This window comes from Cervus elaphus, chromosome 10, assembly GCF_910594005.1.
Source record: "Cervus elaphus chromosome 10, mCerEla1.1, whole genome shotgun sequence".
Taxonomy (NCBI): domain Eukaryota; kingdom Metazoa; phylum Chordata; class Mammalia; order Artiodactyla; family Cervidae; genus Cervus; species Cervus elaphus.
Window position 1 is genome coordinate 32,901,238 of NC_057824.1, and position 14,584 is coordinate 32,915,821.

The following is a 14,584-nucleotide window of genomic DNA, read 5'->3' on the forward strand; positions in this document are numbered from 1 at the left end:
TTTCTTGGACATGGTTGTTGGAACTACACATCTCTAAAATTCCACATCACAATATACCCAAGTCCTCAATAAGGAGGCAGCATGAAGCAGTGAAAAATGAATGGGTTCTAGAGCCAGAAAGATCTTGGCTCAAAATCTGGCTCTTCAGGGTGAAAGAACTGGGTGATCATAGGCAAGATACTTAGTTTTCCTGATCTTCTACAGGGGAAAACAATCATAGGAACAGGCAAGATATCTAAAAGCCCAAGGATAAACCATGTTAGTCGCTCAGTCATGCCCAATTCTTTGCGACCCCATGGACTGCAGTCCACCAGGCTCCTCTGTCCATGAGATTTTCCAGGCAAGGATACTGGAGTGGGTTGCCATTTCCTTCTCCAGGGGATCTTCCCAACCCAGGGATCGAACCTGGGTCTGCCTGCACTGAAGGCAGTTTCTTTACCAACAGAGCTACAAGGGAAGCCCATGGCAAGCAACAAATAATGGTTCTCCCATGTCTCCTTTCTTCCTGAAATTTCTACCCATCTGTGTAAGCTAGTGAAGAAGAATTGGGGGTCCAGTTCTACCACTGGCTAGCTGTAAAATTGAACTAGTTACTTTTCTAAGCCTCCATTTTTGCATCACTGGAATGGAGACAACAGTGATTATAATTCAGTCACTAAGTCATGTCTGACTCTTTGCAACACCATGGACTGCAGCACACCAGGCTTCCCTGTCCTCCACTATCTCCAGAGTTTGATCAAATTCGTGTCCACTGAGTTGGTGATGCTATCTAACAGATTAAGAGAGAAGCAATTAAAATTCAGTGACAGTTATAGCAAAATAATAGGAAAAAAAAAAATCAGGGAGCTTAGCCACATGACTCAAGGTCTAGGCTAAAGAATCCTATTGCCTGTATTCAAAACTAGGCTCCACTATTTTAGTAACTACCTGACTTGGAGAAATATTACTTTCTCTATATCTTGGTTTCTGCACCCATAAAGTAAGGATAATAACCTACTTTATAGGACTGCTCTAAAATACTAGATCATAGCAAGTGCTCCATTAATATAATTGTCACCATCATTGGGGCTTCCCTGGTGATCATCATCATACCATGTGACTCTCAAGAAAGGAAAGCTATATTTCAGTCAAGAATGATACTCTTTATTTTGCGTTGAAACACATGCCATCAATTATCTAGCTGGCACAGAGAGGCTACTCCTCGGTTTATCCAGTGCTTCTGAGGCCTGTCAGTTGGGAGTTCAATGGATAGGACATAGTTGGTGGAGTGCCCTGTTGTGGAGAGGGTACCTCTCCGGGCACTTGTTTTATAGACTGGACACACATAAATGTTCTGATGCAGAAACACTGCACTTTCCCCAGGTTTCAGCCAAATGATGGGCAATGGATCATAGAGGATTTTTGGGAAAGACTCCCCGATCTGCATCTTTTTCCTGTCCCAACGGGCACCTTCTAAGAAGAGTCCTTTTATGTAGGCCCCATCTTCTGGGTTACTCTCCATAACTGTTTCTTGTGTGGTTACCTGAAAGACAGGAAGCTGTGAGTTCCATTGTTACCTGCCATTTTCCTAAATGAGGCAGCATTAAGAAACCGAAAAGGTAAAAACTGGCTTTACTGTCTGTCTCCCAGGACACTGAGACTTCTCTGATAATATTCCTACATGCTACGTGGGCCATGTCTGATTTCCAGTCAGCAAGAACCAGGAGGCCACCTTAACTATTACCTAGCTTAGTGACCTTGTATAATCTTTCCCCTTTCTGAATATGGATCTGTAAAGTGAGGGGTTAGATTCAGCTGCATGCTGGTAAAATAGTTCTCTAGTAGAAGAAGTAAAACTTTGATTTTTAGTTTCTGTCAATTTCTGTGGTATAAAGAGCCCCACCATGATCAATTTCAGTGTATCCATTATTTAACAACCACCTGTAACTGGCTCTGGTAAGTTAGTATAAGCCAGCCCCAGCATATCATTGTTTAGATTCAGAGCTGATAAACTTCTTTAAGGTTGCGAAGTAGAAGGACATGTGCTCATCTTCTCTTGTAAGAACACCAAAATCATAACTAGCTGCTGAACAACCATTGACAGGAGAATGTAGTATCCCACCAAAAAAAAAAAAAACCAAAAACAAAACACGCCACATCCAAGGGCAAAGAAGCCCTGACAAGCTGGTAGAAGGGGCAAAATCACATTTAGAATCAAACCCCAGACCTGCCAGAGATCCTTGGAGGTACAAACAACCCTGTACACATCAGGACCAAGGGAAAGGAGCAGTGACCCCCACAAGAGACTGAGCCAGACCTGCCTTTGAGTGTCTGCGTGTTCTCCTGCGGAGGCACAGGTCAGCAGTGGCCTGCTGTGGGGACAGGGGCTCTGGCAGCAGCAAACCTGGGAGGCGTGGTATGTGGCATAAGTCCTTTTGGAGGAAGTCACCATTAGCTCCACTATAGAGTCATCGAACAGACGACCCACAAACTGGAGAACAGTTACACCAAAGAAGTTCTCACACTGTTGTAAAAGTTCTAGGGCCCACAACAGATTTCCCAACCTGGGGATCCAGCAAAAGGACTGAGAACCCCCAGGAATTCGACTTTGAAGGCTGGTGGATTTGATTACAGAAATTCCACGGGACTGGGGAAACAGACACTTGGAGGGCACAAACAAAACCTTGTGTGCACCCAAACCCAGGAGAAAGGAGCAGTTACCTCACAAGAGACTGAGCCAAACATGCCTGTGAGTGTCCAGGAGTCTCCAGCAGAGGCGTGAGTTGACCGTGGCCTGCCATGAGGTCAAGGGCACTGACTACAACAGTCCTGGGAGCTGTGGTGTGCTGGCAATAAGTCCTTTTGAAGGAGGTCACCATTACCGCCATTACCCCTACCATGGTGTGGCCTCAGGCCAAACCACAGGGAGGGAACACACTGTGTTGTCCCCGCCCCCCCATCAGCAGAAAATCAGATTAAAGATTTACTGAGCATGGCCCCACCTACCAAAGCAAGACCCAGTTTTCCCCACAGCCAGCCCCTCCCATTAGGAAGCTTCCATAAGCCTGTTACCCTCATTCATCAGAGGGCAGACAGAATGAAAACCACAATCACAGAAAACTAACCAAACTGATCACATGGATCACAGCCTTGTCTAACTCAATGAAACTATGAGTCATGCCTTGTAGGGCCACCCAAGACGGATGGGTCATGGTGGGGAGTTCTGACAAAACATGGTCCACTGGAGAAGGGAATGGTAAACCACTTCAGTATTCTTGCCTTGAGAACCTGAGGGTGGTAACAGCCTCCATAAGAGGTCCCCAAGCTGTAGGAGAAAATAAACTGCGAGCGGCAGACTTCTTTCCCTTCTCTGTTGACAATACCTGAAATAACTTTTCTCAGACCTTGAGCTAACCATTTCTTTATTATGGAAATGTTTTTCTTAAGCTATGTTAATGAAACTATGTTTTTGCTTTGGAATTTGCCTTTCTTCAAATTGGTTCCACCTAAGACTAACCTTTTTTTTTTCTTCAAAGCTTGGGCTGATAATGACTCAACAAACCAGTACTCATGTCAGTTACTTTATGGCTGGGGGATGACTCACCTTGAGCCATTCTATCTCAAAATGTATATTGTGGGAGAGGGGCCTGGTGAAACTCCCTCAGACTTGAGGTGTCTCTCTTCAGATTAGAAACTTGCTAACAGACATAAATGCCTTGCTAAAAACTAGCAAGCAGGCACTCTTTCTGTCCCCTTCTGATGTCTATGTCAGAAGCTTTCCCTATCTCTATTATACTTTAATGAAACTTTGCCACACAAAAAGCTCCGAGTAGTCAAGACTTGTCTCTGGCCCTGGATTGAAATCCTCTCCAATGTCATGAATCCCAGGGTAACACATGGCTCGCAGCCACAACCTTTCAAACACCATAAGTGTATCAAAAGGCAAAAAGATATAACACTGAAAGATGAAATCCCCAGGTCGGTAGGTGCCCAATAGGCTACTGAAGAAGATCAGAGAAACAGCTCCATAAGGAGTGAAGAGTTTGAGCCAAAATGGAAAAAATGCCCAGTTGTGCATGTGTCTGGTGTTCAAAGTAAAGTCTGATGCTGTAAAGAACAATACTGTATAGGAACCTGGAATGTTAGGTCCATGAATCAAGGTAAATTGGAGATGGCAAGAGTGAACACTGACATTTTAGGAATCAGTGAACTAAAATGGACTGGAATGGGCAAATTTAATTCAGATGACCATTATATCTACTACTGTGGGCAAGAATTCCTCAGAAGAAGTAGAGTAGCCTGCATAGTCAATGAAAGAGTACGAAATGCAGTACTTGGGTGCAGTCTCAAGAATGAAAGAATGATTTCTGTTTGTTTCCAAGGCAAAACCATTCAGTATCACAGTAATCCAAGTCTATGCACCAACCACCAGTGCCAAAGAAGCTGAAGTTGAATGGTTCTGTGAAGACCTATAAGACCTTTTGGAACTAACACCAAAAAAAAAAAAAAAAAAAAGATGTCCTTTTCATCATACAGGACTGGAATGCAAAAGTATAAAGTCAAGAGATATCTGGGGGAACAGGCAAGTTTGGCCTTGGAGTACAAAATAAAGCAGGGCAAGGCTAATAGTTTTGCCAAGAGAATGCACTGGTCATAGGAAGCACCCTCTTTCAGCAACACAAGAAATGACTTAACACATAGACATCACCAGATGATCAATACTGAAATCAGATTGGTTATATTCTTTGCAGCCAAAGATGGAGAGGCTCTATACAGTCAGCAAAAACAAAACTGAGAGCTGACAGTGGCTCAGATCATGAACTTATTGCAAAATTCAGGCTTAAATTGAAGAAAGTAAGGGAAAACCACAGGGCCATTCAAGTATGACCTAAATCAAATCCCTTACGATTATACAGTGGAAGTGACAAATAGATTCAAGATATAGATTCAAGAATAGATCAAATAGATTCAAGAATAGATCTGATAGAGTGCTTGAAGAACTATGGACAGAGGTTTGTAACACTGTACAGGAGGTGGTGATCAAAGTCATCCCCAAGAAGAAGAAATGCAAAAAGGCAAAATGGTTGTCTAAGGAGGCCTTACGGATAGCTGAGAAAAGAAGGGAAGTGAAAGGCAAAGGAGAAAAGGAAAGATATACCATCTGAATGCAGAGTTCCAAAGAATAGCAAGGAGAGATTAAAAAAAAAAAAAGGCTTCCTCAGTGATCAGTGCAAAGAAATAGAGGAAAACAATAGAATGAGAAAGACTAGAGATCTCTTCAAGAAAATTAGAGATACCAAGGGAACAGTTCATGCAAAGATGGGCACAATAAAGGACAGAAATGGTATAGACCTAACTAAAGCAGAAGATACTAAGAAGTGGTGGCAAGAATACACAGAAGAACTAGACAAAAATGATCATGACCCACATAACCACGATGGTGTGATCATTCACCTAGAGCCAGACATCTTGGGAGTGTATAGTCAAGTGGACATTAGGAAGCATCACTATGAAGCAAGCTAGAGAAGGTGATGGAATTCCAGCTGAGCTGTTTCAAATCCTAAAAGATGATGCTGTGAAAGTGCTACACTGAATATGTCAGCAAATTTGGATAACTAAACAGTGGCTACAGAATTGGAAAAGGTCAATTTTCATTCCAATCCCAAAGAAGTGCAATGCCAAATAATGTTCAAACTACCACATATTTGCACTCGTCTCACACGCTAGCAAAGTAATGCTCAAAATTCTCCAGGGTAGGCTTCAACAGTACGTGAACTAAGAACTTACAGATGTTCAAGCTGGATTTAGAAATGGCAGAGGAGCCAGAGATCAAATAGCCAGCATCTATTGGATCATCAAAAAAGCAAGAAAGATTCAGAAAAACATCTGCTTCATTGACTATGCTAAAGCCTTTGTGTGGATCACAACAAACAGTGGAACATTCTTAAAGAGATGATAATGCCAGACCCGCTTACCTGCTTCCGGAGAAACCTATGTAGGTCAAGAAGACCCGGACATGGAACAACAAACTGGTTCAAAATAGGGAAAGGAGTATGTCAAGACTGTGTATTGTCACCCTGCTTATTTAACATATATGTAGAGTTCATCATGCAAAGTGCCAGACTGGATGAAGCACAAGCTGGAATCAAGATTGCCAGGAGAAATATCAATAACCTCAGATGTGCAGATGACACCACCCTTATGGTAGAAAGCAAAGAGGAACTGAAGAGCCTCTTGATGAAAGTGAAAGAGGGGAGCAAAAAACCTGGCTTAAAATTCAGTATTCAAAAAAGTAAGATCATGGCTTTTGGTCCTATCACTTCATGGCAAATAGTTGGGGAAACAATGGAAACAGTGACAGACTTTATTTTCTTGGGCTCCAAACTCAATGCAGATGGTGACAGCAGCCATGAAATTAAAAGACGCTTGCTCCTTGGAAGAAAGATTTGACAAACCTAAACAGCATATTAAAAAGCAGAGACATTACCTTTCCAACAAAGGTCCACATAGTCAGAGCTATGGTTTTTCCAGTATTCATGTATGGATGTGAGAGTTGGACCATAAAGAAGGCTGAGCACCAAAGAATTGATGCTTTTGAACTGTGGTGTTGGAGAAGACGCTTGAGACTCCCTTGGACTGCAAGGAGATCAAATCAGTGAATCCTAAAGGAAATTAACCCTGAATATTCAATGGAAGGACTGATGCTGAAGCTGAAGCTCCAATACTTTGGCCACCTGATACAAAGAACAGACTCATTACAAAAGACCTTGATGGTGGGAAAGATTGAAGGCAGGAGAAGGGGACGACAGAGGACGAGATGGTTGGATGGCATCACTGACTTAATGGACATGAGTTTGAGCAAGCTCTGGGAGGTGATGAAGGACAGGAAAACCAGATGTGCATCCATGGGGTCCCTAAGAGTCAGACACAACTTAGTGACTGAACGACAACAACAACAAAGGCCAATCAAGTTCATTTATAAACTAAATTAATATCTAAGGCAATTATTTTGTGACGTCTGGATGAAATGATCTCAAAGGATCTTTCCATAAAATTTAAAATTCTACAATGCTCTATTAAAGTCTGTCTTACTCCTTTCTCTCCAAACATGGATTGGGTGATTCTTGACTATTGGCATCCTTTGACTTTAAGCAAAGCCCTACACAAGACCTTTAACATCTTTCCAAATGAAAAGTCCACCATGTTGAATAGACAGTATAGAATATGCTTTCATTATTCTTGGTACAGCTGTGGCAGAGTTCTCCTCTGGAAAGATTCTTTTTTTATATACACAAGAGACAAAGCATTGGGAATCCTCTGATTCTGTTGGGGATAACTTGGAGCTACTTTGCTGCTGCTGCTACTGCTGCTAAGTCACTTCAGTCGTGTCTGACTCTGTGCGACCCCTTAGACGGCAGCCCACCAGGCTCCTCCGTCCCTAGGATTCTCCAGGTTAAAATACTGGAGTGGGTTGCCATTTCCTTCTCCTTGGAGCTACTTTAAGTCATGCTAAATACTTTATTTGCATCATCTCAGAAGTATTTGAACCTTAACACATCTAAATGTTTGGACTCAAGGAAATGGACAACACTGCTTTCTCTGGTTGCCCCTTTGAGCTGTTGTACTGTAAAATGCCCCTACCTCAAACTCAAATCCAATGTGGTCAATGGGGATGGTGTATTTCCGAGCATAATTCTGAGAGACACCTGTCAAAAAGGACTGTGTAAAGTAGAATCCAGAGATCCAGAAGACCACAGGAGGTCCATTGTCAATCCAATCCTGGAGAACCACAGAAATAAAAATGCAAAATCAATAATACATCAAAGATAGTTCAAAGGCAATAATAAAAATGAGTCCCATAAAGAAATAGGCTTTTTCTCATTTTTCTGGAAACAGGCAGACTTTGTAGTTTATCTTATATTTTCCCACTTTGAAGTAAAAAGCACTGGTGCAAGCTGGTGTCAGGGATACAGTAGAGAGTGGGAGGGACTATAGCAGTAGAGAATATATGTCTTGTCTAAACTAAGCAGCAGCTACTCAATTCCAGCAGTAGTTGCCAAGCAGGTATGCAGGTCCATTGATTCAGGTCTTCCTTTTTTTGCAGGACAAACATCTGTATTTTTATATGTAATAATCCAGTATTTATATGCTAGCTCAAAGTTTTCTTTTTTTTAATAATTTAAAATTTGTATTCATTTTCATTGCTGCACAAACTTTCCTCTAGTTGCAGCAAGCAGGTGCTACTCTGTAATTGAGGAGCACAGGCTCTAGGGTGCTTGAGCATCAGTAGTTGTGGTGCATGGGTTTAGTTGCTCCAACTGCATGTGGGCTCTTCCTGGATCAGGGATCATCCACTGTCTTCTTTATTGACAGGCAGATTCTTTACCTCTGAGCCACCAGGGAAGCCCTCAGATTTTTAAATTACCAGGTAGCCAAACCAAGTCTATCTGTTGGCCCATGAGCTGTATGTAGCCCATGAGACACCGGTTTGTAGCATTTATTCTTGTTCCTATTCCTGCCTTTATAGGCTATAAACTTTTCAAGGACTTTGAAAGCCTCCCTCCTGTCCTCAACCCCAGTAAGAGTTTCCAGTAGGTAGGTGCTCAATCCAGGATGCCCTGTGGCTACCCTATCCCCTTCCACCTCTAATCTGTCATATTGTAGAATGTCCTCTCCACCTGAATGAGAATCCCAGGTGCCCAGTTGCCCTGACTCCGAGGTACCTGGAAGAAGGCCAGGCGGGCCAGCAGGTCAGCCACATAGCCTCCCAGGGGCTTCAGTGATGGGTAGGACTTTGCCATCCACATGGCCGGCACTTTACCCACAAGCATGCTACTGAAGACATCCTCCAGCTCTGAGGACATCAGAACCTGCCCTTTAATTGCTCGGCCCAGATCGATGAGGCTTCTGTGGACCACTTCTGTCAATCTGCAAGAACAAAGAAGACTCAGCCTGGCTCTCATTGACCTAATTCTACCCCAAGTGCACTGCCTCCAAGCCTCCTTTTACTTCTCCTCCCTTTAAAAAGTCAGATATATACATTCATGAGAGAAGAATTGTAAAGATGAGAAAAAATTAAATCACCCACTCTCTCACCACCCAAAGATAACTCTGATGTATAGCTTTCTAGATTTTTTTATATGTAAACACAAATTATTTTTAATGGGATCATATATATATATGTAATTTGTTTTTCTCTCTTAGCATAAAGGGAACATCTTCCCTAGTCAATAGAGACCTACCTAAAATCATCCTTTTTAATGACTGCAAGGTGTTCCATTTTATCTAATTATTCCTCTTGCTGAAACATATTATTTCTAGACTGTTGTTACTGTAAATAACATTACTAGGGACATCCATCTATATCAAACTTTGCAGAGACTTATAATGATATTCTTAGTAAAAGTAGAACTTCTGGGTCAAAGGGTAATGCAATTTTAAGGCTTCTTCTTTGTTTTAAAAACAAAATTCTTTTTATAGACTGTGAGGTTCATGCCTACCTGAGAAAAGGCAGCTGAAGAGCCTAAAAGATTCTAAGATCATCTGCCTTTGTCTCTGGCCTCTATTATGGGGAGTCACCAAGTCCAGGGGGGCCTGAGACTGCCAAAGAATCTGCTACCAGAGAGAGCTTGTCATGTCCAAAGATTTATGGAATCCCAGCCAAATGGACATGAGAATGCTTAAACCCGAGAAACAGATTCCTGAATGTGTAACCATTAAACATTTATATTAAGAGGAATTTAAGGTTCAAACACATCATTGGTGTATATATTTGGCCGAGGAGTTAAGAGCAAAACTACCCTCTAAGGGATTATACCACAGACCTCTATTACACCTAAAGACCTACTTGCAAAAGTTCTATTTCTATTCTTGCAACTATGAGACCTGCTGGTTTCAAGATTTTTAGTACTCAAGGAGGAAAGTTTGCCCTAGAAGATGCAATAATGGTTCCCCTGAACTGGAAGCTGAACTGTCATTCTGGGCTTCTCATACCACTAGGTGAATAGGCAAAAAAAAAAAAAAGAGAGTAATGGGAAGGTATGTTACAGTATTGCCCAATGTAATTAATCCTGAGCATCACTGAAATATAAGTGCTGTTACCCTCTTCTCTTATATTATAATGGCCAGTGGTAAAGGCTAGTGAAAGTCACTCAGTTGTGTCTGAGTCTTTGCGACCCCCATGGACAACACAGTCCATGGAATCCTCCAGGCCAGAATACTGGAGTGGGTAGCCTGTTCCCTTCTCCAGGGGATCTTCCCAACCCAGGGATCAACCCCAGGTCTCCTGCATTGCAGGTGGAGTCTTTACCAGCTGAGCCACCAGGAAGCCCAAGAATACGTGAGTGGGTAGCCTAGCCCTTCTCCAGGGGATCTCCCTGACTCAGGAATTGAAGCGGGGTCTCCTGCGTTGCAGGTGGATTCTTTACCAACTGAGCTACTAGGAAAGCCCAAAGGCTAGTGAAGGTGACTGTAATCACCAAGAGCTCCAATGACCTTAGGCGCAAATGAGTGGCGGAGGAGGAAAGTCATTGGCCTGGTGTCTGGATGAACAAGGACTGCATCCTATCATACCAAGGTATTGACTCAAGTAGTCAGCAACTTTGACTCTGTATTTTGCTTGGTCACCCATATGGCCAACTGACTACTGACTCTAGAGAGTAACACTAAAACTAAGGGGGTCTATCAATTCTTAGATGAAATTCTTCCAGTTCCCTTGTCTTTCAGAGTCAGGGCTGTCCCTATAACTAAGAAATGACCATTGAGCAAAAACGGAGACAATAGCATTTAGAGTCTGTGGTCGCAGGCTCAGACATTTGGTGTATGTGCTTGGCTGAGGAGCCAATGGGGCGAAGTTACCACCTGTGGGATTATGACTGAGTGCCTCTAAGTCAGAATCTCGCCCAGACGGAAGGATCTGGCAGTGCCATGGGCGCATCGGCTGTCCTCGGATAGCCGGTCCCCCACCGTCCCTGCCAGCAGGCTGCCACCAGCATCCCTGGGGGCATGGTGTGGTGCGCCCTGCTGTGCACCAGGACTGGGGTCCGGTACAGAGAGTCCTTCGTCCTGGGACACGGGGCATGGCTGGAAAGGCGGGCGCCCCCTCGCCCACCACACGTTCTTGGGGAACCTGGTGCTAAACCATTCCCTGATGACCTGCTTCTGGTTCTGGGTTTATTACACAGCAGAGCAGCTCCCTCACTGCAGTCTATTGAAAGTCAGCCCTTGACACAAGGGTTTGTAGTAAATGAATAAAATTAGAGGAAAACAATGAGGATAAAATATTTATTAATTAAAACATTTAAAAAAAAATAAAAATAAGAGTATGTGGAGCAACAAGAACCTTGACTTGAAGGTGGAAGAGATGAGGTCTCATCTCTCCTAGATGGTGTTTTGAAATGCTTTCAGTTTTGACTAGAAATCAAATCAAGGTGATCCCACTGGGTTCTGTGCTCTGGAGAAGTGAGGGGGGACTAGAATAGAAGGCCAGAGACCCTTAGCCCCATGCCATCTTATAATAGCCATTCCTTGCCCCTGGAGTAGAGGCAATGGGTTGAACTTCTCCCCACCCTTTATAAGTTTACCCTGATTTCACATACTGGCTAAGTGCAGGGGCTTTGGAATCAGTCTGAGTTCAAACTCAGTTCAGTCACTGAATCACTGTGTCACCTGGAGCAAACTACTTAGCCCTTCTGGGTATCAGTTTTCTCATCCGTAAAACAATAGTAGAGGGATTACCAATTGTGCGTATTCTAAAAGACTATTGTGTGGTTTGAATGCACAGGCTTGAGTGGTACTTGGAGCCATATCTGGTAATAAAGCTTCAATAAAAGTGGCTTTAATGATTACTTTCACTATTAGCCTATTGGTTTTAACCCTACTTTACAGATGTCTCTGACACTGGGAGGGATTGAGGGCAGGAGGAGAAAGGGACGACAGAGGATGAGATGGCTGGATGGCATCACTGACTCGATGGGCATGAGTTTGAGTCAACTCCAGGAGTTTGTGATGGACAGGGAGGCCTGGTGTGCTGCGATTCATGGGGTCGCAAAGAGTCGGACACGACTGAGTGAACTGAACTGAACAGATGTCACATGAGTGAATAAGAGCAAATGAATAGAAGGAATGATTTAACCCTGGACCGACACATGCTGGGATGCCCCTATTTATAGGCCTTCCTGCAGGTAGGGCAAACCAACTCTGCACAGCAACCTTTATCAAGTGTCCTTTCTAGTTACTGCCTACTAGACCCTTCCCCTCACACTCTAACTCCCAGGATCCAAGTAAGACCATACAGCCCACCTGTTGAATCTGATGAGCTCTTGCCTTAGGACAGTGTTCATGGATTCTTCATAGACCACAGGGTACAACTTCATGACCAACTCCAAGTCAAAGGCATTGGGAAGCTTGGAGAGTATGTCCTGGGCCAGCTCCTCAACCACTTCCTTAAAGTGTAAGCATTAGAGAGGTGAATGAGAAACAAGACCTCTGGGCTGTGACTTTTTCCAAGTAAACCTAAGGCAGAGAGCATTTGTCTTTTTAAACTTAGTCTATAGGAGCTTCTTGGGAGCTCTCCTACAGAAACCAATTCTGCCTTGAAGGTAAGGAGGCTACCCATGCTGGCCCCAGACTTAGGGAGGACATTGCCTCTAAGCCAAACAGTGACAGTCCTGGCCAGAACGAAGGCCTGAGGGTTGGGCGAGGAATTCCGGCTCAGCCAGCCTGGTAGCCTCAGGGAAGTGCTGAACCCTGCAGAACTCCTCCAGTCTTTAAGGTCACTCCTGGAAGGATGCAAAACCTGCAGATATGCAAAGCCAACTATATGCAAAATCCACAGCTGAGAAAAGTTGAACATGGGGTGGCTTAGAAGTTGGAGAAGAGAAGAGAAGGAAAAGAGAGAACAGGCCAGAGTCAGGAGATGTGCTTTTGGGTCTGGCGCTGCCTCTGGGTTTATGAGTGCCAGGAAGTGGGTCACTTCTTGTATGGCTCATTTTGCCCTCATCTGTAGACCAAGTGAAATGATCATAAGAGGCACCCAAAATGATTCCAGGTGTCCCCAGGACTTGGAGAAATAATATTGAATCACGTGGTGAGAAAGTCACTCTCTTGTCAAGTTTTAGCCACCTTTTTCTTTTCATTCCCTTCAAGGAAAAAGTCTCAGGTCAGGTCAGGACTAATTAAATGCTCTGTAACACTTGTTGATCCTCCTCTTTTCCCAAGGAGCCAGCAAGACCTCAGCAGCAGCAGCCGGAAGAACCTAATAATGTTTAACCTTCATTTTCTTTTTGTGGCTGTCATGACTTTATCGAAATGGTACTGGATTTGTTTTCACTTACGATCCTGATGTGCAGTTTTTAAAATGTTTTTAAGCAAAAGAGGTTTGGTTTAAAATATTATGTAAATGGAGTATAGATGATATGTGGATATAACAATGAATCATGAAGGTTATATAGGAATGACTGACATTTTAAGAAACCAGCTCAGTATTTAAGGGCTCTCAACAGTAAGACCAGAGCACCCATGCCCTTCCTCAGGGGTCTGCCACGCCTCCGCTTTTCTTCCTTCTTGGTCATCACCCATAATCCTGCAAGCCCACTACAGGGAAGATTGCCTAGGAAATTGAATTCAAGGCTGGTTACCTGAGGGGACTTGCCACTCCCTCCTGATTGCCTAGGGAGAGTCAGGAGCACTCCTTGAAATAGCTGGTTGGTTTCCTGGTTGTCTTTGGTGATGTCAGCATTCTCATGGAGGCCAAACACTTCTGGGTGGGCTGTGATAGGGAGGGTCCTGAGATAGTCGATATACGACTGGAAAGAAAATCTTCAGTTAATGTAAGTTCAGGTTCTTGGGGTCCCACAGATCATCCAGGGTTTGGCCAGACCAGACTCACATAGAAATCACACTGTTTTGGTAGCACAGGCCACACACACACACACATGCACACACCACCAGGGCCAAGACATCACAGGCTTTCCCTCCTACAGGTTTCTGAACAGTGAGTATGAATATGAAGGTAGATGGGTTATCTCCCCTCCCACCTCTGCTGGCTTCCTTCCTGCTCCACCAGCAGTCTTGGCTTTGGAGACAAAATTGGATTTGGATTCAGACAGAACTGGATTTGGGTCCTAGCTCCATCTTAAACTAATTGTGTAACCTTGAGCTAGTCACCTGAAAGCCCAGTTTCCGTATCTGCAAATGGGAAGACAAATGAGGTTATGAAGGAATAAGGCCTTGGTATATAACAGGTGCTTGATAAAAAGCAAGCCCTTTTCATCCTTCAGATCTCTTGTTTTTTTCTTCCGTTTATCATTCTCCCATCCAGTTCTTCTGTCCCTCCCTGTGCCACCTTATGAACCGTTGTTTTCAAGTAGCAATTTGAACCTGTTCACCAGCAAAGCTTCACCTTAACCATCCCTTCCTTTTTCCCGCAGATGGACCCCATATTTGGAAAGATCTTGTCTACCAAATGCCTAGGATTCACTAAATAGTAATAATGTCTATCTTGTAGGCTTTTTGGAAGATTTGAAATAGCTTATGGACCCAAGTCAGGAAACCCAAGCTATCCCTGGGCCCTCCTTGGATACAACTGCAATCCTAACCACATGGA

General features: G+C 43.5%; 1 protein-coding gene across 1 annotated transcript in view; it reads right to left on the reverse strand.

The window, feature by feature from the left end:
- Window positions 1–741: 741 nt before the first annotated feature.
- Window positions 742–14,584, reverse strand: part of DNAH3 (dynein axonemal heavy chain 3) — a 234,557-nt gene continuing 220,714 nt past the window's right edge. Inside the window, exons 57-61 of the mRNA XM_043914480.1 lie at window positions 13,617–13,784; window positions 12,280–12,422; window positions 8,703–8,907; window positions 7,621–7,758; window positions 742–1,522 (exon numbers count right to left, since the gene is read on the reverse strand). Coding sequence (XP_043770415.1) covers window positions 1,169–1,522; window positions 7,621–7,758; window positions 8,703–8,907; window positions 12,280–12,422; window positions 13,617–13,784 — 1,008 coding nt within the window. The 3' untranslated portion in view covers window positions 742–1,168. The remainder of the gene's footprint in view (window positions 1,523–7,620; window positions 7,759–8,702; window positions 8,908–12,279; window positions 12,423–13,616; window positions 13,785–14,584) is intronic.